Raw genomic sequence first — 26,937 nt, 5'->3', positions numbered from 1 at the left:
ATAATAATAATAATAATAATAAACACACCCAAAACAATAGGGCTTTGCATCTTCGGTTCAGGCCGCTCTCCGCCTGCACCTCTGGTGCTCAGGCCCTAATAATAATATTAATCAGAGCAGATCCAGTAGGGCCTCACACCATCTGTGTTCAGGCCCTAATAAAGAATAAACAATAAAAATCAATCCTAACAAAAAAAGAGACATCTCTGTAAATATTCAGTTATTAAAAAAAAAAAAACACCCTTTTCCCCAAATCCAATTCCAACCTTTTTCTATTTGTTACAGGATTGAATGTTATTTTTTTTTCTCCAATGTCTGATCCACCATTTTTTGCTTGTATTGGCCCTACACTGATTCTGGGTCTCAGATTGTGTCATCTCTAATTCATAGTAATTTGACTCACTTGCTAAATAGTTAGGCCTGTCCTATGGTATAGTCCTCTCACCTGTTATGCAGGTTGATACATAAATTATCACAATTATTATTAGCTTCATCCTGAAAGAATTCAGTATTATAAAATAATTAGTATACAAAGAGTTGTGAAGTGTCAGTAATGCTTCAGCAGAGTCAGATAGTTGTAACCTTCGCACTCATGTAGCTGATTAATGCTCAGCTCTGATTGGAGGACTGGATTTGAAACTCACACATAATTGGCTAGGTGGTATTTTGGGGTGGGATTTTGTCTCATCACTGAAAGTGGATAAAGCTGTTTTGCTCTAGGTTTACTACTGAATCTAAGTCTAAACGTGTTGATTCCATTTAGCTATTTTAAACAAAAGCAGTTTGTCACTACTAGATGAATTGGAGCTGAAGAGGTTTGTTGGTTTCTGAAGGTATTTGGTAAGCACAAAACATACATGTGCATTCATTTCTGAGATAAGTGTTTTAGTCGTTTCTTGTCACAGTCATGCCAGCAACTATTGACCTGACACACGAAGGCACGGTTTTGGTGGCCATGGAGTCAACAGCGTGTGATCCTCACCACACTGCATTACCAGAACTTTCTGGCCTTTCATCCATTACTTCACAGGTAATGAGGGTGCCATTAAACCTTCCTTTGTATGTAGTAGTCCTGGTAAATTTACCTTGTGTGGGTCTTTCCAGAATGAGTCTGTTGATGGATGTGAGCAGCAGCTTCGAGTTTTCCTCAGAGTTCGTCCATTCAGTAAGGAGGAACTAGACAACAATGAGGACCAGGTTTGTGTCTGCTGGCCTTGCTGTGTCCAATGTTGTTTAAACGAGTTGTTCTCAAACCAGTCCTCAGGGCCCCATTTTTGTTTCCCAGTGTTGTATGACTTGGGATAGAGTGAAAATGTTGACTGTTCAGAAGGCCTTGAGGACTGCTGTGAGAATCAAAGGTGTAAAAAGCATATTTCATTTGTATTCAGGGTTGTGTGGTGTTTGAGAGTGCAGAAACTGCTACGCTTCATGCTCCAAAAGGCTCTGCCACTATGAAGTGCAGTGAAAAAGGCATTGGCCAGCAGGTGCACAAGTTTGGCTTCACCAAGGTATTGACTAGTTACTGAAGACTGATGCTCCTTTCTTATGACCTTCTCCATGTAGTTTTATGAAATGGTATGTTTATTATGTAGATTTTTGGACCAGAGTCAACTCAGGCGGAGTTCTTCGATGGAACGATCAGATCACAGGTTCAGGACTTTCTGCAGTGCAAAAATGCATTGGTGTTCAGCTATGGAGTAACCAATGCTGGGAAGACACATACCATACAAGGCATGGAGTATTGTAGTAATTACTTGCCTTTCAGTTGGGATAAAAGTATTAAAGTGTATAGTTTAATAATAGAATACCTTTCACACACCATGTAATGAGGATTGATTCCTTTTCTGTTCTCAATTCTGTATTGTGATAATTGTGTGTTTGCCTGTGTGGAACTATGTGCTTGCTGTGATGTACAAGTTAACACTTCTTACTTCTGTTGATGTGTCTGTGTGAGCACAGGCTCTCCAAAAGATCCTGGTATTTTGCCGCGTGCCCTTGACACAGTGTTCAGGCATGTCAATGGGCGGCTGTATGAACAAATGGACCTGAAGCCGTACTTGAACTCGGATGTGCAGAAACTGGACATTGATCAGCTCAGAATGGAGAAATCTGCCAAGACTGCGCTCTTCAGTATGTTGAAAGAGGTACCAACACAAATGTTCTATGGCTAAATAAAATGTATAAAAACAATTTCCTGTAATATTCAAGTTTAAAATTGTGCACACTGACCTTACATTTAATGAGGATAGATTACAAAATGTTATTTTATTTGTGTCTGCAGGACTCGGAGTCCACCAGAACCAGCAGGAGACGGAGCTCTTCCTCTTCTTCCATCAACAGTCTCTCTTTCTCTGGAGTCTCTTATGATCAGACATGTAATATTACAATATCACAAATGTGGTCTGCTTATAAAAATAAAAAAAAGCATTTTAATGTTTCTTTTCCTGTCTCACAGTGGACAGTGCAGAGAGAGTCGTCGACGACTTACAATGTCTCTACTCGCTGTGGGTTGCTTACTATGAGATCTACAATGAGCAAGTGTACGACCTGCTACAGCCTGCGCTCTCTAACAGGACGAAGAGGCGTGCTGCTTTGCGTTTGTGTGAGGACAGTGCTGGGAATTCCTATGTTAGAGGTGACTGTATGCTTTTGTAATTGTTTATCGCCCCTTGTGAGAACTGGCCAGCAATTAATGTGCTATAGCAATTTTGACCACTAGGGGCAGTAATTAAATTTTCATACGTTGCCTGTCCATTACACCTAAATGGCATCATGAGAAGGGAGGGTTTTTAAGGCATATAATAGTAAATTGATCCTGGAATATATATTTTTTTTCCAGCTGTTTTTGTTGTTGGACTTTTGCATAGCCCTGAGGCCAGTGAAATGAATGCTTGTGCAGCACATATTAAACAAAATTGGTGTAGTCATGCCCCATGTGACAGTGTTATTCCTCTGTATGTTGTAGATCTGAGGTGGGTTAATATACAGAGCACAGAAGAGGCGTCTAAAGTTCTACGCGTTGGGAACAAGAATCGCAGTGCAGCCGCCACCAAAATGAACCAGTCATCCAGCAGAAGGTAACGTTCACATCTCTATAAGCTCTTGTACTGTTTCAGCATGAAGTGTTCTCGTGTGTGCCATAAAGTTAGTCTTGTACTGGACTAAAAAGGAGTTGTACCTGGTTTAAGGAGTACCATTTTGTTTTGTACCTAGCCACAGCATCTTTTCCATCAAGCTGATGCGCATTGATGGAGCTGATGTCCAGGGAATATCAGAGTAAGTTTTTGTTTGTCCTTTTTAAAACTGTTTATGCTGACTGTTTGTGAATGGTATATGTGTGTGTGTGTGTGTGTGTGTGTGTTTCCCCCTAGGCTTTCTTTGTGTGACTTGGCTGGTTCGGAGCGATGCAACAAGACTCAGACATTTGGGGAGCGTCTGAAGGAGGCTGGAAACATCAACAATTCCCTGCTGATTTTGGGAAAGTGCATTGCAGGGCTCCGCAACAACCAAGGTGAAAGGTACGGATGTTCTGTGGGAGGAAATGGCTTCACGTTGAACACTGTGACAATATACCAGTGTGATGGTTTGCTGATCCAGTGTTTCAGGTGGTGGATGACATTCCCTTCAAATATGCTGCAGTAGTGGTTCCCATTCCCTGTTCTTGGATTACCCCTACCTTGCATATTTGGACTTTCCTTGTTTTACCTGTTGTCTTGTGAAGGAACTGTTAGCCTAAACACATTATTCAGTGTTTTAAAGTGGGATGACTGGGGACATGCACTCAAATATGCAGTGCAGGGGTAATGCAGAATCAATAGGGAGTTCATATGATTCTTTTTAATGTTTTCCTTTAGTGTGCGATGTATGTGTTTTGTTCATGTATAAGATCTATAAGATGAGTCACAAAGCTCATAGTTTCCCACAAAGGCATTTATTCTATATAACAGAACACTACTCCAGACCTGCCTAAAATGCCTCGATCGAAGCCCAGATATTACTTTTGCAAACATCTGTCACAATTTGAAATGTCTGCATAATGCTGCCCTAACATTTTTAACTAATTAAATTTTTTAAAACTGCATTTTGTTGTCACTTCAGGACATAAAGTTGTTACAGTGAAGACAAATTAAAGCATTAACATGTCTGAAAAGTAAGGGTTACAAAATAAAAACTTGCCACGTTCTGCTAACGTCATGCTTGCACAGTTGGTTCTGATTGATCTGCTCGATCATCCACATTTTGAGAATCTGGCTCAAACTGGTGCAGTAAACCGACACTTAATAATTGTTTTATAATTGCTTTAGAAGCCTTGGAAGCTGAAGCTTGCGACTATTGTAAGGGGTGTTACAGATCCGACACTCACTTGAGGTTTTAGGCCAATCACAGTGCAATGGGTCAGATGGCCAATCGGAGCGCACTGGGCTTTTCGGAAGGAGGGGCTTTGGAGAAACCGCGACTCTGAGCATTTCAGACAGACTGCAATAATGTACAGTATGTGGAAAAACTTTTTTTTTTTTTTCCCCCCCCTTAGAATTAAAGCATGTTAACCTATTCTGTTAAAATCATACAACATCTTTTACAGAATAATTTCACCTAACTGTCATGACCATCAAATGAATTTTATTGGTCAGATAAAAAAAATAGAATGTACATAAACCAGAACTTACTTCTATAAAGGTAGGAAAGGAAAACTATAAAAACTTCATGTAATGGATACAAAGATCGGTGGCAGAAACAGTGTGACTCTGCAAGGTGCAAAAGGTGCAGTAGTTTGTCCAATATATGCTGACATGCTGAGGTAGTTGGGTGTTGTGGAAATAAGTCCAAGCACTAGTCGTATGTGTTGTCTGATTTACATTCTACTGTTTGCATGTACTAATGCAGGGTGTAATCCTTTTTTTAAAAAAAAACAAAACTACACTGCAAGTGTATGTACCACGATGTATTCAGTACTGTGATATTGGGTTTCATTGTCTTGCGCCATGACTGTTTCTCCTGGATAAGCATTATCTGCTGTTCTAGGGCGAAGAACGGCTACATTCCGTTTCGTGAAAGCAAACTGACCCGCCTCTTCCAGGGAGTGTTTTGCGGTCGTGGTAGGGCTTCCATGATTGTGAACATCAATCAGTGTGCTTCAACTTACGATGAGACTCTCCACGTCATGAAATTCTCTGCTGTGGCCAAAGAGGTACTTCTGCAGTGCAATAAATACTAGAAAGCATTGTCTGCATGATTAACTGAAAATTCCGGCATTTCAAGGAAAGTTGGGAGGTTAACAGGAACTGTTAATGATTTGCAGTTAAAAATAAAGTTAACTTTTGCCTTCCAGGTGGTTCAGGTGATCCAACCTCGCTCTCTTGAGTCTCTAGCGCCACGCCTGCTTGGTCGAGATGGAAAGCCTTTACTAAAAAATGGGTTACTTGACAGCCAGGCAGTGGATGACTACCTGTCAGAGGATGAGCTGTTTGATGGTGACGAAGAGGCAGATATGTCAATATTACCCCAGGAGGTAATATTTGTAACACTATAACCACAGCTTTTATAATGCAACACTGTGTATAAATAAAATAAATAAATCACACATACAGGTGCATCTCAAAAAACTCAAATATCGTGGAAAAGTTAACTTGTTTCCTCTAATTTAATTCAAAAAGTGGAACTTTAACATATTCTAGCTTCATTACACAAAGTGAAATATTTCAAGCCTTTTTTGGCTTTAATCTTGATTATGGCTTATAGCCAAGGTTTTACAGCACTTCATGCTTCCATCTACTGACAAGCTTTATGGAGATGCTGATTTCCTTTTCCAGCAGGACTTGGAACCTGCCCACAGTGCCAAAACTACTAGTAACTGATTTGCTGACCATGGTTTTACTGTGCTTGATCGGCCAGCCAACTCGCGTGACCTGAATCCCATAGAGAATCTGAGAGACTCCAGACCCAACAATACAGACGAGCTGAAGGCCGCCATCAAAGCAACCTGGGCTTCTAGAACACCTCAGCAGTGTCACAGGCTGATTGCTTCCATGCCACGCTGCATTGATGCAGTAATTTGTGCAAAAGCAGCCTCGACCAAGTATTGAGCACATAAATTAACATATTTTGCAGAAGGTCAACATTTCTGTCTTATAAATTCTTTATTCTAATATTTTGAGATACTGGAATTTTTATTTCCATGAGCTGTAATCAAGATTAAAACACAGGCTTGAAATATTTCACTTTGTGTAATGAATCTAGAATATATGAAAATGAAATTACAGAAAAAAAAATGAACTTTTCCACAATATTCTAATTTTCTGGTGTTTGTGTATGCTCTTGCATTTGCCTTAAAGGGCAAATAAAACCTGTTCACTAAGGTGTGTGTGTGTGTAGGAACTGTTGAATCTGGTGGAGAGTCTTCGCGCGAAGCTGTTGGCTGAGCGCAAGAAAAATCTGCTGCAGGAGATTCAGATCCGCAAAGAGATGGGTGATGCCATGATGCAGCAAAGCATGGAGATTGAAGAACTTCACAGGTTTGTCTGTACTCGTATTTGGGTTATAAATGAATTAATTGCACCAAGGATGAAATTGTGCAAGAAAGACTTGAATGTCTCCTGAAGGTTTGCACAATTCATTAATGTTTCTAATGAGATTAAATGATCAATTCCAAAGACTTTCACTTGTAATTGATTTATCAATGATTTGGTCCATAAGCCCTGAAATAACTCTTCCAAAATACAATCTGTACAGAGTTTTTTGCGATTGTTGCGGCCAGAAAAAGCTTGATTTTGCTGCAACCTTTTTCACCATTTGTGATGCTACTTGCAGAGTTTTTTAGTGGAATACTTGAATTGGCAAAATTGCAATTTCACAAAATTGTGTTTTTTTTTTTTTTTTTTTTTTTTTTTTTTTTTTTTTTTTTGCACAGAGTTGTCTTTCACAGTGATGTTTGTTGGTCAATGAGACCTTTTCAACTGTACTCGTGTTAAACGCTTGCGAAATAGAATGGAGCACTTTAGCTGAATGTGCATTGTGATGTCACTTGACGACTCTTGGCCTAAATCTAGAAAATCATGATATGGCACTCGTTCTGCGATTTCAAAATCCTGGAAGCACTGAAAATAGGTTTTTGAATGAAAAACAAACTTGAACCTGGGATCCAACATTCAAGTGTTGCAGAAATCAAAAAATAAATGGCAGCAAATATTTTGAGTATATTTATAGAAACCTACAGTAGGTCTCTTGCTACAATTTAATTATGAAAACCACTCTGATTCCTTTTACTTTAAAAATTACTCACCATTACTATTATATACTTAAAGCTTAAACGCTAACTTTTTTTTTAATTTAACTTGGGCACAACGAGGCTGAGTGAGCAGGAAAGAAGTGAGTTCAGTTTCTGTGGTTGGAGTAAAAGGGGATTTAAACAGATGGCTATTTATGATTTGGTACTTTGGTAAATGTGACATGACCTACCAAATATAGTCCTGCTCAAATGGGTCAGAAGAAAAATATTCTGACCTATATTGTTCTTTCTTTGCCAACTGTAAGACCCTAATTCTGAAAGTGAGTTGACAAGTGTTGGTTTACTTATTAGTCGTCAGATGGCAGACCTGAAGGAGAGCTATGAGGAGAAAATGGACAGCACATTTGAGATGTATAAAGAGGCACTGAAGGAGCATGCCTACCAGTGTGCCCTGGAACGGCTAGAAGAAGAATACGTCCCGCTAGATGAGTTCACTGCTGAGCAGGACCGAGCCAAGGTGCCTACTTTTACTCAGTGGAATACAATTACTGACTTGTATTCCATACTTTATGGCTCACTGATTGAACGTTTCCTGTTTGATTAGGAGCTCGAGAGGCGTGTGAATGAATTGGAATGGAAGCAACGTGGTTCTGCATCGGTTCTTCAGCAGGAAAACTCGACACAGACTGACCTGATGCAACCGAGCACAGAGGAGATCGGTTAGTTGATTGTATACGTGTGGCTACATCTTTGACCCATTTTCAATGCCTGAACATCAGACGTCACCCTTGTTTCCTTTTAGATTCTGAGCGGTTCAAACTTCTCTATAAGGAGAAATGTGCTGTGGAACAAGTGTGTGCAGAAAAACAAGAGGTAGAGTATATTACTGGTGCATATGTTCTGATTCCTGAGTCATACTCTTAATAACAGACTGCTTTGTGTAAATGAATTGGCTTGATCACCCTTTACCTGAGCAGTGGGTCCATGCTGTATTCCATATAATCCAACCATAGACATGTGACCAATTAAAGGAAAAACTAATGTAAGGTGTTGAGACACCAGAAGCCCTTCAGTACTCCTAGTCTTAGATTCTACAACACTGTGGAACTGTACTGGAATGATGAACACCATTCTTCCACAAGAAATTCCTGCAGTTGATGTTTTGACGGTGGTTATGGTGATTGGAAGCCCTGTTTAACACATCACTCAAATCTCAACAGTGTTCAATTATGTTAATTTGGTGACCATGAAGACTGTAGTACATGATATTTTTTCACTTTCATGCTCCTCAAAGTATTGTCAGCCCTCATGCCCTGTGGATAGGGGACTGGGGTTATCCTGGAAGAGGCCACTCTTATCAGGATGGAAATGCTTCATCAGTTGAAGGTGGTTAGTCAGAATAATTGTATTATATCTAGGGTGACAAATTGACACACGCCATGTCAGCCAAATGCTTATGCAGCATAAAAGGGCCAATGATTTTTCCATTTGTCACCTGTCTATAGTTCTGATGTGGCACACAACATTAAATGATTATACACAATCTGATTATTTATAGTTTTAAAAATAATAACAATGTTTCTCTCTGTCTAGTTGATCATATCTCTAGAGAAACGCATCTGCGAGTTGAACGAGACTCTTCAGGAAGCTGGAGAGAGCTACATGGAGAAACTTGCTGAGGTTCAAAATTTACAGAATAGGCTCAACTATCAGGTATATTAACACGGTGGTCCTTGAACACAAATGCACCCAGAGCTGTGCTCATCTGTTCACACCTTGCTGTCTTATTGTCAACAGGAGCAAGAAAGTGAGCATTTGCAGAGGGAACTTGCTGAAAGAGAGCTGGAACTGCATGGCGTGAAGGAGGATCTGGCCAAGCTAACCCGTAACTCTGTAGGACAATCTCGCCCGAAGCGGGGACTGCTGGTAAACATCAAAGAGTCTATGTCCTCCCCATCCTCAGGAAATCTCTGCCGCACAATCAGAAAATCAGTCCGCACTACGACATCCTTGAGGAGAACGCCCAACTGATATACATATCCGTGTCCTATATGTATGGTTTAGCAGATGTCTGGTTTTATTGTAATGTCTGTTTTTATGGATTTAATAAATTCTTTTTACCCCCAAACAATCTCATTCTGGGCATAAAATTCTGAGCATTGAAAGGTTCGTATAACATCCTGCAATAATGCTATAAACCTATAATATAAAATGTAACATTATTCCTTCAAACAATCTCCATTTGTGCACCACTGACACATTTTGGTTTTAACTTTTTATTATTATAAAAAAAATTTTTTACATCACCCTGTACAACAAGCACCTTATGCTTACATTTAAGAGCGGAGCTAAGACCTATTTACAAAGGGGTTTATTTTCAGAAGTTAATAGTAAATCATTTGGAGGGCAATCCTTTTCCAGACTATACTCACTGGCCATTTTATCTGGTGGATCTGTATATTAGGCAGAAATGCCTTCAGAGGAGAATGGGCAGGCTGGTTTGAGCTGACAGGAAGGTTCCAGTAACACAACCATGGTGAGCAGAAAAGCACCTCAGAATGCACAATGTGTCATATGAGGAAGATTGTTGAAGACTGGTCAAAGACCATGGCAATGTTTTTCCAATCATAACCATTCAGTTTTTCTGAGATTCCTAGTCAAGTCTGACCGGGAACCAAGATGTGACCAGCCTGTCTAGCACCAACAACCGGGCCATGGTCAAAGCCAATATGATCATGTTTTCCCCCATTATCAAGTTTAATGTAAACATTAAGTGAAGCTTTTGACCTGTATCTGCATGAGTTTGTACATTGCACTGGTGCCATACGATAGGCTGATTGGATAATTGGGAGGGGTACTGGTGTTCCTATTAAAGTGGCTGGTGAGTGTAGTTTTAAATTGGATCACATTACAACATTTTAAAGTGTTGTACCATTAGCGGCAGCAATAACACAAAATGTAAACATTAATGCGAACCAGACAGCAACCATGGAACACAATCAGTTTATATGCTGACAACATTTTACTCTTCTTACAAAAACCTGCAGGTTGAATACGTAATTGTGAAGTATTCCAAAATTTCCAATTACTCAATTCCACTATGCTCCCTCTCAACATGAATCTTCTCGAAACTGCAGTACAATCTATAACCATAAGCATTGACTGCATCACTTATCTTGGTGTCAAACTCTCCACCAAGCTGTCAGACCTGCATAAACTCAACTTTAACCCATTATTGCACATCATAAATAATGATCTCCAATGCTGGATAAACCTCGCCCTCGCTCTCATTGGAAGAATAGCATCCATAAAAATGATGATACTACCCAAAATAAATTACTTATTTTAAATTGTCCCTGCTCAACCTCCCCCTTCCTGGTTCATATCACTTGATTCCAGTATCACCAAATTTTATTGGAAAAACAAACCTCCCAGAATCAAATTAACTACCTAACAAAGAGCCAAATATCATGGAGGACTTGCTGCTCCAAATGTTCAACATTACCTTACTAACCACTAAAAATAAATATATAATCAAATGTATAAAACCAAGTCAGACAAATGACCTGTGTCTAGATGCTGAACAGGCACTATGCAAAGAAATCAGAATCTTGGATCTACCCTTCATCAGCACAGCTGATGAGTCAAACGCCACCCCTGCTTCAAAAGCCCGACAATTGCAGCGATTTTAACATCTTAAAACTATAAATTCACCACTCCAACTAAATGAACGCACGCACATATAGCACAGCCCCGACTTTGCAAACACAGAGAAGATAAGAAACTTGAAATATGGCTAGAAAAAATGGCATTACGAACCTTAAACACATGTCAAAACAACAGCTTTACATCATTTCCATATCCAGTCAAGAAGCATGGACTAGAAAATAAACATTTTTTGTGAATTTCTACAACTCATCCATTATATGCTCTAAATAACCTAAAAGACAACACATTAGAACTTCCCCCATTAGTATCAGAAGACCTTAACCAAAATATATAAAATAATATCCAACTACAACTCTAAATTACCATATCATGTAAAAAAAAAGAAAAAAAAAGGCTTTGCAATCACACCCAGAGAAGAATTTTGGACACAAATCCTTCAGAACATGTCCTACATAGCTAATAACACTAGTATGCCCATGACACAATACAAAATAATCCATAGAATTCACTACTTGTAGGAAGTATATAATGGGCTTCAAGGAATCCGAAATCTGTATGCGGTGCACACAAAATACACCAGATGATTACATATATGCCATATCTGACTGCACACCAGTTAAGCACTTCTGGAAACAAATCACGAAGAAAATATCTTGTTTTCTAAATCGCACCACCCCACTCTGCCCTTCACTATGCTTACTCTGAGATACAGCTGGGATCAGCATCACAAAGGAAACCACAATAGTTCTTCATCGCCAAGAAAACCATACTAGCAAACTGGAAAACAAATAACATTAATATCGCATATTGCGCTGTCTTGTCTATTGTTTTGTCTCCTCAACTGTCCTGTCTGTTACGTCCTACACCCACCACTCACCCATACTAACCCTTAAATATGAAGCATAGTACATCCACAAATATGGATGAAGTAAAATAAATAAAGTCTCAGTGGTCCCCCCAAAAGGGATGGTGGTGGCAGGGGGAAAAGGATCACATCTGTACCCTGGACTGAGCTATGAGCACTTTGGTTTGAAGATTTTCATGTTTTTCCAGGTAGTAATGTCTGTTGGTGGACTGATCTACTGTTAGCATTCTCATAAAAATTTTAATGTTAATTATTAACAAACCTGAAAAAAGCCAAATAATTAGCTATTTTTCTTCTTTGTTTGCTGATTGATGAGCATTGGGTGCATTTAATGAGATCAACCAGCTTTCCTTCAGCACAGAGGAGGACAGACTCCACCTGCTGAGCCTTAGTTCCTTATTTCCTTGTGCTTTTCAAGGTTTCATGGTTTCTTAATTATTTGTGCAATTCTAGGGAGTATATCCTTGACAATGTTGAACTCAACCAGCTTACTGGGTGGCTGTAAAAAATGAAATTCTATATGATGTTCTTGACTGTTTTGAATCTGGCATGTTATCATGGCTGGCTCTGGTACTGGCCCTCTGTGGCTGTGTAATAGTCCTCCAGCACACTCTGCATGAAGTCAAACGTGGGCCGCTCCTCTGGTTTGGCTTTCCAGCATGAAGTCATGATTTCATACAGTTCAGATGGGCAGTTATCAGGACACTGCATGCGATAGCCACGCTGCACTCGTGCCATCACTTCACTGTTGCTTAGACCTGTTGTTGGGTGGTAAAATAGGATGAAGTCTTTACACTATTGTAAAATGGGTTTTGTGATTCTTTGCATAGTTCCGTAATGTGTGTTTTTTTTTCTATCCTGACATTTTCTCACGTTCAAATTTTGCTTAGTGACCCATAATTTCAACATGGTAGTCTGAATATGTATACTTAACAATTAAGCATAATTGTTTCTGCCAATAGAGGGCAGCAAACACCATTCTTTTCATTTGAGCACAGTTTCCTAACCCAGGGCCTGGCCCTGTCCTGCACATTTAAGTGTTTTCTGCTCCTAACACATCTGGTTCAAATAATCAGCTAATTAACAGTCCTTGTTGAGTTGGAATGGGTGTGTTAGAGCAGGGAAAACTAGTAGGAAAATTAGTATTGCAGGAGGCAGTCCAAGACCAGTATAGGAAACCTATGGACCAAACAATACTGCATACAAAGTCCTTTACATCCTCTTGTAGGTGAAAATTAAATTGTGTCTGGTATCACAAGTTGATTTCAGCATATACATTGTGAAATTATTATATTTTTGTTATGAGTGGATTAGGGAAATTATTAGGGAATGATACTGTAAGGTCACACTAACCTGTATAGGGGAGTTTCCCATAGGTGACGATCTCATAGAGAAGGATGCCAAATGACCACATATCTGATTTGATAGTGAATGAACCATAGTTTATAGCTTCTGGTGCAGTCCACTTAATGGGGAATTTAGCACCTAAATAAGAGAAAACAATAGTCAGAAATGAAGGGTGAAAACATGTTTTAAATTGTGTTAGTATTAGAAAGTAAAGGGCTTTTCAATTTTTTATACAAATGACTAAACTTTAATTAAACTGGCTGCTATCAAACAATGCCATTGTGTGTGCTCATTCATTCATTCATTCATTCATTTCCCCCCCTAGGGTGCAAATTAGTGCAGCCAATCCTCCTCTTGGAGAACCAGAGGAAACCCACATAGACACAGGGAGAACATGAGAAATTCAACACACACAGTGGAGTTATGAGGCAGCAATGTGACCCATTGACCCATAGCCATTGTAGTGGGATGAAATGGGATATAAATTGGTTCTATCTCCCTATACCTTCTCTGGCTGAATATTCATTCTCCTCAATGACCCTAGCCAGGCCAAAGTCAGCAATCTTACAGAGCAGGCTCTCACTGACAAGGACGTTTGCAGCTCTCAAGTCTCTATGAATGTAGTTCTTCTTTTCAATGTATGCCATGCCTTCTGCAATCTGATGCACAAAAACAACAAACCAGTTTCCATTATATATCACTCTTAGTGATGCTGAACACCGAAGTTCTGCTTTTGCCTGATTACACACACCACGCTCCACAGAAAGTCTCAGTTCTCTTAAAATATTTATGTGATTCTGAGAATATCAAACACCTGTTATAAACAGCACTACATAGTATATGGCTATTTGATGTCATTTGACTGTGTACAGACGTGTGTGAATACGTACTTGAGCTCCAAAGTCGACCAGTTTAGGAAACTGTATTTTTCTGCCTGGTGGACTTTTCAGAAAGTCCAACAAGCTCCCTAACAGCCAGGAACAGAGAATGCAAATAGTGTTAGTGTGTTTATGCAAACCTAAAGAAAGCTGCACATCAGAAACATTCTAAAGCTCATATTAATGGCCAACAAGATGCAGATGCACATGTGTACTACAGATTTTTGTGTATGACTGTGTAAATATGTGTACTAGGGGTCTAACCAAATATAAATAAATTATTCACATTGAATAGAAAATGAATCCTAAACAAATACAAATACACTAGGTGATTCTTTTTTTTTTTTCTTTTTTTTTTTTTTAAAGAAAGCTTTAAACAAGATTGCCAGGTTTCAGAAAAAGCCCCACCCCAACTACAATACAAAAACCACACAAAAAGACATAAAACTTGCCCAATAAAGTATAGGAAATAGTGGGCACATTTTTCTGTTTTTTTCAGTTTTTTTTCTGGGAACAAATGAACAGTGGTGTCTATTTCTGATTTGCCATAAATATCTGCAATACTTGGAACTGTTGTTCTTAGATGATCATTCTCAATCACTATTAAAAGAAAATCTTCTTGGAATATCATTTGGGCATTATTATAATTTGCTGACCTTTATTAGGTGGCTATTGTTGTTAATTGTAGCAATAATAACAGTTTTCTGATTTGGGAAGGACATCATTGCTTTGAAACAGCTTGTGTGTTTACACAGCCACATTAGAGAGTGGAAAGCTTGCCAGAAAGTTCCACAGGATGTCTGGTTGAGGAGTTGAATAAAGTCATGTTCTGCAGTTGCGTTTGTTGTTAGAATTTATGAATGAAAATGCCTTCTTTTCTCCATCATCCCTGTATTTTCAATGTTTTCTGATGTTTCCAGGGCATAGTGGTATAGGGTAAACTAAATAAATAAATAAATAAAATTATTATTATTTAAAAAAAAAAAAAGCTTCCGGTATAGTCTACACCTAATCCCATTTTAAATTAGAACATGAAAATGAATAATAATATTTTGAGCACTAAACAGATACAGATACAGATAATTGCACTGTGTTACACCCCTAGTGTGTACCATTAGACATGAATTCAGTGATGATGTAGAGGGGCTGTGATTTGGTGACCACGGCGTAAAGGCGGACAAGGCGTTCATGCCGTAGAGTTTTCATCAAGTTGGCCTCCTGCAGAAATGCCTCAACTGACATACTGCCTGGCTTCAGGGTCTTCACTGCCACTTTAGTTGTGTTGTTATACGTTGCTAGAGAGAGAGAGAGAGATAGAGAGAGAGGGAGAGGGAGGGGGAGAGAGAGAGAGAGAGAGAGAGAGAGAGAGAGAGAGCAGTTGATGTGCTCTGAATATTCAAATAGTTTATTAATATTCAAATAAACTTTGAAAACTAAGAGTGGAAAGCGTACTGTTTAGCCCATCAGTTGATGTCAATGGTAAAATTGTTCACCAAGTGGAAATGTGTACTAGAAGGAGACCTTTTTTCTTAGCACTACATTACCGTAAGAGTAAAATGGAAGCATACAGCATGGAAGAAAACAGCAGGTTTGGTAGGAAACAGGAAGTTCTGATGAGTTATTTTAAAAAGAAAAAGGAAGTAATAATGGCCTCAGAATCATACACACTCACCTAGCCAGACCTCACCAAACTGACCAGCTCCAAGCCTCTTCGTCATATGAAGAGATTCTTTGGGAATTTCCCAAGCATCTTCATCCCACTGGACGGCATTTTTAGGCTTCACACAGGCTTTGCCTAATCGCTGACATAAACCATTGGCCTGTTCTACAAACAGATACACAAGTGTGTAAGCACCAGAACAGTCATGAAAGCCCAATTCATTTATATGTTTATCAGATGTCTGAGATATTTGAGGTTAATAGAGGCTGAACGTTTGGAGTATTAGACACCCTGAATTGAAAATCATATGGAGGATTGGCTTATTATTTTTAGTGAGCAGTAAAAAAAGTGATTCCATATGGATTGTGCAAGGAAATGTTCATATTTTACAAGTTTGATCATATATTGAAATAAAAATCCCAAAATGCAATGACTATTATTGGATGTGAATGATTTGTTTGGAGGAGTTTTCCCCTGTGTTGCCTGTGATGCTTCTTTCATTATGTTGGCTTGACAAAGCCAACATACTGTTCTGCTTTATAAGCATATTATTATTATTATTATTTTATTATTATTATTATTATTCTGAAACCCAAAATTTCTAAACGCTACTCCTCCCAGAGCTTTCAAGCTACATGCACCAAACTTGCCACAGACCTTCAGCCTGTTCTGCTTCAACTTCTTGAGCTGATCAGAATGGTCATGCTCTATTTTTCCTAACTGACGGGACTCCCGGTATTCCCGTAACGACAATCAAAAATCCCCAGAACTCAGATTCACTTACATTGACACTATCTATCTATCTATCTATCTATCTATCTATCTATCTATCTGTCTGTCTGTCTGTCTGTCTGTCTGTTTATCTAATCAACTCTACAACTATTGGCACTCTATCTATCGTTCAGACTTGTTTTGTCAAGCCAACATCAAAGTTTGTCATGATGAACTTTACCTTTCTAGTTTAAATTGAACTTGAAAAACAAATGCAAAAAAAAACCAAAAAAAAAAACCAAACAAACAAACCAAGGACAAGCATTTTGACCTTTTTAAAGATTTCTAAAGAAATATGGCCTATATTTCAGTATTCATAAAATGCTGTTTTTGGCAAACTACTAATATAAAGAAGATATATAAGTTTTCTGAATATCACTTCTGGCTCAAGGGAGATACTCTGTGTTTTCTATGCGTTTACATACTCTGATAGTACGCAATGAGGTCATCTATTGTTTGGAAGGTGATTCTTGGAGAGATGTAAAATCCTCCATTTTCCAGTAGACGAATCTTATAATGCTTTACCACAGCTGAGCGATTAGGACCCACGTCTCTCACTGACATGGAGTAACTTCCTGCACACAACAAAAGATATGTTTACATGCAAACACACACATCTGTAACAAATCTGCATAAATTTAAATTTATGAGGAAGACCGAATATGAATAAACTTGAATCACAATTAATAAAGTTATTTAAGTTTGATTGAGGGTATGTTCTCTGGGTAGTTAAAATGACATTGATTCCTTTTAGTGTGTGTGTGTGCGTGTGTGTGTGTGTGTGTGTGTGTGGTTGGGGCGAGTGGGGTGTATGTACACTGCAGACCTGCGGTTGTCTCACTCTGGCGTATGAGGAAGGCACCTGGTTTATTGGCAGGAGCCAGCAGGTTTCTCTCAGCTGTTATTCTGCTGATGTTCTTAAAGTACCAGCTATGAAAAACAAAAAGTTGAGAACACAGAGTATGTGTGTGTGGAAGAGAGAAAGAGAGAGAGAGAGAGAGAGAGAGAGAGAGAGAGAGTGGAAAGAGTGTATATTTGTCTTCATACTCTAAAAGATATAAGGAATAGTAAAGATATGGATGCAATGATAACTTGCACTACTTATTAAAATATTAATTAATATCTGGAACAGAGAAAAGAAAGTGAAACCTCACATGAAAATAACCAAATCCTAATGAAATGATCAGTCATTAAAATGAATGCAAATTACACTGTCAGTTATAAAATATAAATATCAGGATTTCATGCCTATAGCTTTCCAATGCAATAAGGCAAGGGCTTACATAGAGGCTACATAGACAGTGTCATAACTACATGTGTATTGATCACAAAAACGATCAAATTGTTTGATTAGTTAAAGGGACCTGTTTTAAAATCAGGCCAAACCTGAACAAAATGCATGTGACCCAGAAACAACTAAAACTGGCGAACTTCACAAAGCTATTTATAACAGGGCTACTCATTAGAACCGCTTCATTTCTCAAAGAACTTGACTGACATCATGAAGAATATATGATATAAGATTCCTTAAAGCAAGTCACATACATGTAGAGAAGTGTGTGTTCATGGCTTTTGACACAGCCTCTCTTGACAAATTAAAACCTTTCACTTATATCCCACAATATAGCATTATGTTTCATCTCCTCATATTTCCATGTCTAATTTTCATAAAGTGTGACCAGTATTTCATATAAACCCTTTAGATGGTAAAAATAATAATAATAAAAAAAGGCCTGAAAAATGACTTACTCTTTGTTGTCCATGCTCTCTTCTAGCTTTATGTAATTGGAAGGTATTAATCCTACTTTGCCTGAGGAAAGTGACTTTGCTTTCCACCACTCGCCATTCCTAATGCACAGACAAAACACACATAGCAGTGACCACATTGATTATCTTAGATGAAAAGAGATTAGATACACATTCAGTGTGTGTGTTCTTAGAGTGGATGAGCAAGTTGCATATATTGATATACTGTGTGTAATTTATACTCACTCATCCAATATTACAAGTTTGTCTCCTTTTTTGAAAGCTAGCTCATTCTTATTCTCGGCGTCATATGAGAATATAGCAATGACCATCTTGCTGTCTGTGGATACAGCTGTGGAAATATGAACACAGTTTTTATCCAGTATAAACATAAAGCTGCTAGAAAGCTTAGTTGCTATGAACAAATTGTCATCTAAGCTTCACTGTGTCTATCAAATAAAAGGGACAGTAGAATCATTGCTTTATGGTTATACTCTCAGCATAGCACTGACACTGACAGGGTGTAGTTTCTGGAATTTGATGCTGATGTACGAGTAAAGGGTGAACACAAATTGTGCATGGAAAGGATTAACTACAGACTCTAACTAAACACATACTGTATAAGGTGGACCAATTATACAGTGTACACAGTGTTAAAACAAAACCAATATTGCTGCTGTGCCTGATACGCCTGATACACCTCTCATGCCAGTGCCTCACACACTACCATGCCAGTATTACCGCTCTGCATTGTTTGAATTGTTTATTGCAAATAAGTGTCACAAAAGTGTATCACCTTTCTGCATACTCTCCGTTTTGTTTTGATCAATGCAAGTGTTCCACACCTGATGAGCATCTGGCTAGCTTTAGACAAAATTCTTCTGGTTGCATGAGCAGGTACTAAAATTATAGCTTTCATTTGATATTTCCTTGTACATAACTTTCCATAATACCCTTGTTTCTAGATTACATTTTAACATTATTTTTTAAACTTTAGATTGAGAGCTTGAAACATTTTCTCTATTCATGACTTTTTTTTTTTTTTTTTTAGCTCTAACTATTAATGTTTTACTCTAAGACATTTAACATCAGTATGGGCTCTGAAGTAGGACCTTCTTATGCAAATCTCTTTGTGTTGTACTCATTGATAACTGCCATTTGTTATAAACCTGCAGACCTTTATTCTTACTTATAATATACCTCTACAGTGCAGCATCACAAGTACTGCAAAACTGTACACTACAACATCCCAAGCACTGCAAATAATTCATTACTATTTCACAGCTACTGAGAATTGCAAGAACAACAAATTCCTCCATAAAAGTAAAGAAATGTGTGGTTTGCCATGACTTGTATCACCAAACTGATACAGTGACAAATGCACTGCTAAGACAGAGAGAATTCCTTCGGTGTTCATATATCATCCCACTAATAAAACAATGGCTCAAATTATAGAATAAAAATTCTAAATCCTCTTCAGAGAGGATGGAAAACAACAAACCCATCCTTTTCATGAGTGAAATAAACAATCTGCCATATTCTATCGCTATGGTACTAAGGAATACAACCTTATAAGATGTCCTAGATGTAAATTTGTTAGTACTGAATCAAAATCACAAGCCTTAAGGGGTCAAATTTTTCATGCACCACAAGCAGAGTTGTTTATTTAAGCTCCTGAAAGAGATGCAATCAAGTGTGCAAATGAGAACCCAAGAGGAGATTAGCTCATTGTATTTTTGAGCAGTTTTGCACCATCAGACGATTTCTCCTTTGCAGTGGTGAGACATTTCAAATGCAATGTGTGTAACAGCTCTGTTTGCATTTCTAATTGTTTGCTAACAGCAATGAAATGAATCAGAATGAATTTGCCTACACTCATTAGCACTTTAGAGCCCTATGGAATGATATTTTTATCTGATACTATTGGAATGGCAGGTGTTTCTTGTTACCCCGGTGTGTCCTGTTAGATTGTCCTGTTAGACTTTGAAGCTGAGAAAAAAATATGTGAATAAGAAAGAAACCACTGGTGTACTGAGCAACAGACACAGAATGGGTCGGCCTTCCTGAAGAGGAAAGTGAATGGAGGAAACCCCCCAAAACAAACCACATCTGAAAGAGGCTACAGGCTTGATGCTATTATTACAAGCAAGGGATATGCAACCAAATAATAAGTGTTACTTGCTTTAATTTACTTCAAGGCTTATCTTTTCCTTTACTTTTGCTCACCTAAAAATGGGTAGTCTGATACAAAAGGTTCTATGTTTTATGTTGTTTAATACATCTAAATGTAAATACCAGGAAATAAAAGATGAAATCCTAAACTCTCGTCTCATATCCACGTTATGATCTCAAAACCAAATGTCTTTGATGTCAGAAATGTCCCAAATCTGTTGGGATTTTCACACACAACAGTCTCTAGAGTTTACTCAAAATGGTGCAATAAAGAAAAAAAACATCCAGTGAGCAGCAGTTCTGTGGAAGAAAATGGCTTGTTGATAAGAGAGATTAATGGAGAATGGCCAGACTGGTTTGAGCTGACAGTAACTCAGATAAACACTCAATTCTGGTGATCAGAAAAGCATCCCAGAATGCACAACCCATCTAACCTTAAGGCGGATGGGCTACAATAGTAGAAGACCACGTCGTGTTCCACTTCTGTCAGCCTAGAACAGAATTCTGAGCTGCAGCGGGCACAGGCTCACCAAAACTGGACAGATGGAGACTGGAAAATGTAGCCTGGTCTGATGAATCTTGATTTCTGCTGAGGCGCACAGATAATTTGGCACCAACAGCATGAATTCATGGATCCAACCTGCTTTGTGTCAACAGTCCAGGCTAGTGGAGGTGGTGTAATGGTGTGGGGAATGTTTTCTTGGCACACTTTAGACCCGTTAATACCAATCAGTCATCACGTGCCTATTTGCCACATGCCTCAGCCTATTTGTCTATTGTTGTTGAGCATGTGCATCCCTTCATGGGCACAATTTATCCATGTTCAAATGGCTACTTCCAGCATGATAATGTACAATTTCACAAAGCAAATGTCATCTCAAACTGGTTTCATGAACAAAACAATGAGTTGTGTTTTCAGTGGCCTTCGCAGTCACCGCATCTGAATCCAATAGAATGGGAGATTCACAGCATGAAAAGTGCACCTGAAAAATCTTCAGGAATTGTGTGATGCAATCATGTCATCATGGACCAGAATCCCACAGGAATGTTTCCAATATCTTGTAGAATCCATGCCACAAATGCTGCAACAAAACACTTCCTATAACTAGAGATCAGTCTTTCACTAAGACTTACTCCTATGCTTTGGATCATTGTCATGCTGCATAATCCAAATGCGCTTGAGTTTCAACTTACAGACTGAAAACCAGACCTTCTCCTTTAGGATTTTTTGGTAGAGAGCAGAATTCACATTTCCCTCAATTTTTGTAAATTGCCCAGGCCCTGAAGCAGCAAAGCATCCCCACACCATCACACTTCCACCACCATACTTGACTGTAGGTATGATCTTCCTTCTGTGGAATTCTTTGTTTGGTTTACACCAGATGTAACGGGACCCCTGTCTTCCAAACAGTTCCATTTTTGACTCATCAATCCACAGAACATTTTCCCAAAAGGTTTGAGGATCATCTAGGTGTGTTTTGGCAAACTTCAGATGAGCCTTAAGTTTCTTCTGGGTTAGCAGTGGTTTTTGGATTGCCACTCTTCCATGGATGACATTTTTGCCCAGTGTGTTTCTTATTGTGGAGTCATGAACAGTGACCTTTTGTAGTTCCCTTGTTGTTGTCCTTGGCTCTTTTGTGACTTGCTGGATGAGTAGTTGCTGTGCTCTTGGAGGAATTTGGAAGGTTGGAGTTATTCCATTGGGAGATAATGTCTCTCACTGTGGTCCTTTATAGTCCCAGAGCCTTTGAAATAGCTTTGTAACCCTTCACAGACTGATGTATTTCAATCACCTTCTTCTGGAATTTCTTTCAATTTTGGCATAGTGTATTACTGGGTAAGCCCTTCTAACCAACTTAATGCTGTTGAAAAAGTTCTATTTAAGTGTTGATTTGATTGACAGGGTTTGCAGTAATCAGGCCTGGTTTTGTCTAGTCCAGCTGAACCCCATTATGAATGCAGTTTCACAGATTTGGGGAATTAGTAATTATGAGGGCAAATACATTTTCACACACGCCCAGTTGGTATTGGATAACATTTTTGCTTCAATAAATAACATTACCATCTAAATATCTATATGATATTTACATAGAGAGGTGTTAAACAACTTAGAACATGAAACCTTTAAGTTAAAAAAAATCAGTAAAGAACACTTAATATTTGGTTGCATATCCATTGCTTGAAATGACTATATATTGCAGCTCACAAAGTCTTCTTCGAATGGTGGGTTGTGATACCTTCATCCCTGCGGTGAAGATATCACTGTGGGATCGGAACAGACGTTCTAGCCTTTGGTCCCCATGTCCATCAATGAGCCTTGGGTGTGCATGACCTTGTTGCCAGTTCACCATGGGGCGGCTGTGGCTCAGGTAGAGTGGGTTGTCCGCTAATTGTAGGGTTAGCGGTTTATTCCCGGCCCACATGACTCCACATACTGAAGTGTCCTTGGGCAAGACACTGAACCCCAAGTTGCTCCCGATGGCAAGTTAACGCCTTGCATGGCACCTCTGCTACCATTAGTGTGTGAGTATGTGTGAATGGGTGAATGAGACACAGTGTAAAGTGCTTTGGATAAAAGCGCTTTATAATGCAAACCATTTACTGTTTACCACCAGTTGTCCTTCACTGGACCACGTTGTGTACGTACTAACCACAGCATACTAGGAACACCCCACAAGACCTGCTGTTTTGGAGATGCACTGACCCAGTCATCTAGCCATCACAGTCACTCAGATCCTCAGATCCACAAGTTGCTCAGATCCTTACATTTGCCCGTGTGTGTGTGTGTGTGTGTGTGTGTGTGTGTGTGTGTGTGTTTGCATGTTATGGCATACCATCCACATTCTGCAGAACCTGCCCAGGCAACAGTGATGATGAATTCTAGAGACAGAAACACTAGAGTGAGTTAGGGTGTACAGTGGAAACTCTGACATGCAAATATTGTTTTCAACAGATTATTTAAATTTGCATAAAATTTGAATTTTATTTTACTACTGTTTGTGTCATGTTCATGACACATACAACCATTTACGTTTATAGGTTTTTTAGCTGTAAAAAAAATTTTTTATTTACAAAATATATGGAAATCAGAATGGAACCTGTACTTTTAAGATTTTTAAATAATTATTTGATACATTCTCTGAAAAATATATTTTGCCATTTTCTACCTTCTCAACAATGACAGTAACTATTTTAATTTATTTTGTGATGTGAACATAAAGTTAATGAATCTGTGAAGTATCTGTCTGAATGATTCAGAGGCAGTTGAAAAGAAATAAATATTAATGATAAATTCAACTTGAAAACATTCCATTTGCTCCATATGCATAGAAATTTTTTAACAGATTCATGTGCAGTGATAAAACCTAATGTAAAAAAATTTTTAAAAAAAATTGCATTTGATTTTACCTGAGTTGGGTCAGTGATGTATCTTTTGACTTCTGGGGGTCGGGGATTCTGCCTTTGTTTCACACCACCACCCTTTTCCCTAGAGCTCACACATCCCATACTACCAGCGGAGATTGATTGATTGATTGAGAGAGAGAGAGAGAGAGAGAGAGAGAGAGAGAGATTATACCAACTGCCAATTTGAAAACCATAGTCCCCAATCTATATTCTCTTCCTCCCAACAATCAATAATATGTAAGCAATACTGATGGAAATGGAGCTCCAAAGCCTCTTCACATGCTTATTGATCCCTCTGAAGGCAGGTGTAATGTGCTCAGGTATGAGTGTAAATTAGAGCTGGAAAGAATGTGACAGGGACTAAAATAACACTTTTATATCAGATTTACAAACAAGAGCTATTTTAAACTTTTTATTGCACCTTACATTTGGGTTAGAATGAGCCTGATCTCTTAGTTACCTAAAAGAGTTGGAATCCTTGCTGAAAGCAAATCCTCTTTCGGAAGATTCTATGTAGAACCTAACTCTCTGTAAGAGTTCCCCTAAAGGGAAAAGCAAGGAACCTCCACATGTATAAATAATGACTAAATGATTATTCATGTTCATTAGTGAAGTATAAAGCTTCACATTCAAAATGTAATTGTTAGTTGCCCCTCCCCCAACTTGTCACCCCCCCCCCCCCCCCATATTTTTAACAAAAAAGATAAAACATTGTGCACTTACATTGGCTCTTACACCTTTACTCTGCGCACTTTGCTGCTCTAGAACTCAATTAAAAATCTTGTATAGTAGCACTACTTGTATTGTTCTCCACTTGATATATCACTTTGCTTGTATTTCCTCATTTGTAAGTCGCTTTGGATAAAAGCGTCTTCTAAATGATATGGAAATATGTAAATATGTAGTACTGTTGAGCATTTCTGTTTCTGGACATTACTGTTGATAATTCACCCAAGTCATTTTGAGCTGAACAAAATTCAGGTGTAACCAGATAACACTAGTTCTACACTCAGAAAAAAAAGGTTCCATAAAGCGCATTTACAGTTTGTGCTTCTGAGGCTGTGGTACTTGAAGTGAAGTATAAGAAGGACATGAACCATAGCCAGAGGGGTAGTAATTTAAAAACTTTGTAGGAAATCACCAACATACCATTATTAGGTTATTATATTTTTTGACTGAGTTGAATGTTAAATCTAAACCTCTATACAACCCCAAAACAAGTTGCCTATAAATAATGTAAAAATGAACCTAATGTGTTCAGTGAATGGAAAGTTCCATCAAATGGCATCAACTCAAAATGATGTTAAACACTGCTTCAGATTACTCACCTAATTCTTTAAAGTTCAGTCAATGTTCAGAATTCACTCTTGCTCCAAGATGATGATGATATATCACAGGTTTTTGCTTCACTAGGTAGGTTCTCTTAACTTTGGTTATATCTAGTTGTTGAAACTTTTGGCATTCAAAAACCACATCGACTGCTAACGTCATTTGCATAAAGAGCCATAAAAAGCACTGGCAATGTGCCAGAGTGTGTAGGCTGATCCAGACTCAGTTACTCAGTTAAAATTTCTCTGTCTACTTTCATGAATCCATGCTTCTTCCAGTTTGACCTCTTCATAAAAATATATAGAATGTCAAGTCAAGTAGGCACTGATATGTGATAAGTAAAATGTTTGTGTTTGTTGTTGGTTAAGTATGAGTTCATATCTGTATAGCAGACTCCATACAGTTGTGCTTCCTTTTTAACTGAACAGTTATAAGTATGTGCATTACACAGTGCACTTATGTGTACAGGTATATTCTAAAAATCGTCCACCATGTAAACAGTGTGTGTAAGTTCATTTCTATATAGACACTGTACTTTACACACCAAACCAACAGATATGCTATATATATATATATATATACATTTGTTTGTTTGTTTATTTCAAAAGGCTCTGCTGTTATGTCATCTTCTGTGACATAGTTGGCCACAGGTATTAAGTAGTAACTTCAGTGTCACTCCAGAGTCATTGTAAACATGATATATACCATAACATTCACACCTCTTTAAGCGATATACTAATTGTCCTTAATATTTTGCCATTTTTATTTTTTAATGGCAATTTCAACACAGTACACATTTGAAGCTGTGCTATGAAATTTTATTAGAGGAACTATGCATGCTCATGTGTGTCCCCATACCACATTAATAAAAAAAAAAGTTAAAGTCAAATAAATAAATGTAAAAGAAACAAACACACAAACAAACAAACAAACAAACAAATAAAGTGGTGTAGTGGTTATCATTGCTGCCCCAAAGCTCCAGGGTCCAAAGTTCAAGCCTGCGCTTGGGCTCCTGTCTGTGTGGAGTTTGGCATGTTCTCTCTGTGTCCTTGTGGGTTTTCTTCAGGTTCTCTGGTTTCCTCCCTCCGCCCAAAAACATGCAGATAGGTGGATTGGCTATGGTAAATTGCTAATGTGTGTGTCTTCTCCAGGGTGAATTCTCCTGCCTTGTGCCCAGTGTTCCTGGGATAGGCTCCAGATCCACCACACTTACTGACCAGGATAATGCAGTTACTAAAGATGTAGGACTTGAAAAATGAATGAAGAATAAAAATAAGAACACAATTTTATTTATATAGCACCTTCTTTTTTCACAAACTTTTGCTTTCCATTATCCATCCATCCATCCAACCTGGAGCCTATACCAGGGAGCATGGGGTACAAAGTGAGGTACACCCTGGACAGGGGGCCAATCCATCACAGGGCACACTCACATACACATTCACATTCACACACCCATTCATACACTACGGACACTTTGGACATGCCAATCAGCCTACCATGCATGTCTTTGGACTGGGGGAGGAAACGTGAGTACTCAGAGGAACCCCCGCAGCAGTATGGGAAGAACATCCAAACTCCACCCACACAGGGCGATGGCAGGAGTCAAACCTCCAGCTCTGGAGGTGTGAGGCTAATGTACTAACCACTAAGCCGTTTTCCATAATGCATAAAATCAAATAAATATAACAAACATGAATCAGAGATGAAGCATACATGAATCAGAATTAAAAGAGGTGATAAAACAAGGACAAATAAATAAATAAATCCATACAAACCTTAATAGCATGAGAGACTGTGTCAAGTGCAGTCTCAGTGCTGTGGAGGGGATATATATTAGATTGGAATTGTTTGGAATTTATTACTAGGT

At 38.5% G+C, this 26,937-nt stretch overlaps 3 protein-coding genes across 4 annotated transcripts in view; 1 reads left to right on the top strand and 2 right to left on the bottom strand.

Annotated features, from left to right (window-relative positions):
• The window catches only part of sox17 (SRY-box transcription factor 17), a 79,369-nt gene that overhangs the window by 25,786 nt on the left and 26,646 nt on the right, over positions 1-26,937 (bottom strand). The window lies entirely within an intron of this gene.
• On the top strand, positions 518-9,415 carry zgc:56231 (uncharacterized protein LOC406257 homolog). The gene is made up of 18 exons (XM_053628756.1): positions 518-1,030; positions 1,105-1,197; positions 1,389-1,508; positions 1,593-1,731; positions 1,960-2,144; positions 2,282-2,375; positions 2,456-2,635; positions 2,966-3,077; positions 3,214-3,276; positions 3,372-3,518; positions 5,023-5,188; positions 5,330-5,509; positions 6,373-6,512; positions 7,577-7,742; positions 7,830-7,944; positions 8,028-8,098; positions 8,819-8,938; positions 9,023-9,415. Exons 1-18 carry the CDS (start codon positions 908-910, stop codon positions 9,254-9,256), a joined length of 2,448 nt encoding a protein of 815 aa, XP_053484731.1. The 5' UTR covers positions 518-907; the 3' UTR covers positions 9,257-9,415.
• Positions 9,364-25,531, bottom strand: LOC128609883 (tyrosine-protein kinase Lyn-like). 2 transcript variants are annotated; one of them, XM_053628745.1, is made up of 13 exons: positions 25,067-25,531; positions 23,742-23,841; positions 23,168-23,213; positions 18,408-18,513; positions 18,165-18,263; positions 17,242-17,345; positions 16,841-16,990; positions 15,657-15,809; positions 15,097-15,279; positions 13,997-14,073; positions 13,612-13,765; positions 13,113-13,244; positions 9,364-12,517 (listed from the first exon to the last, which is right to left on the bottom strand). In XM_053628745.1, the coding sequence occupies exons 2-13, from the start codon at positions 23,838-23,840 to the stop codon at positions 12,315-12,317; spliced, it is 1,506 nt and encodes a 501-aa protein (XP_053484720.1). In that variant the 5' UTR covers position 23,841; positions 25,067-25,531; the 3' UTR covers positions 9,364-12,314. The 2 variants fall into 2 exon arrangements, with proteins under 2 accessions (XP_053484720.1, XP_053484721.1); XM_053628746.1 differs by lacking the exon at positions 25,067-25,531 and having other exon boundaries at positions 23,742-24,195.

Source organism: Ictalurus furcatus, chromosome 7 (genome assembly GCF_023375685.1).
Source record: "Ictalurus furcatus strain D&B chromosome 7, Billie_1.0, whole genome shotgun sequence".
Taxonomy (NCBI): domain Eukaryota; kingdom Metazoa; phylum Chordata; class Actinopteri; order Siluriformes; family Ictaluridae; genus Ictalurus; species Ictalurus furcatus.
This window is presented reverse-complemented; position numbering and strand designations above follow the sequence as displayed.

Excerpts from the sequence above, each read along its gene's own strand:
- zgc:56231 (XM_053628756.1), top strand. The coding sequence starts at position 908 with ATGCCAGCAACTATTGACCTGACACACGAAGGCACGGTTTTGGTGGCC. Across the intron at positions 2,145-2,281 it reads TCTTCAGTATGTTGAAAGAG|GACTCGGAGTCCACCAGAAC; the intron begins GTACCAACACAA and ends TTGTGTCTGCAG. Across the intron at positions 5,189-5,329 it reads TCTCTGCTGTGGCCAAAGAG|GTGGTTCAGGTGATCCAACC; the intron begins GTACTTCTGCAG and ends TTTGCCTTCCAG.
- LOC128609883 (XM_053628745.1), bottom strand. The coding sequence starts at position 23,840 with ATGGGATGTGTGAGCTCTAGGGAAAAGGGTGGTGGTGTGAAACAAAGG. Across the intron at positions 18,514-23,167 it reads GGTTCTGCAGAATGTGGATG|CTGTATCCACAGACAGCAAG; the intron begins GTATGCCATAAC and ends ATATTTCCACAG. Across the intron at positions 15,280-15,656 it reads GTTTGGTGAGGTCTGGCTAG|CAACGTATAACAACACAACT; the intron begins GTGAGTGTGTAT and ends CTCTCTCTCTAG.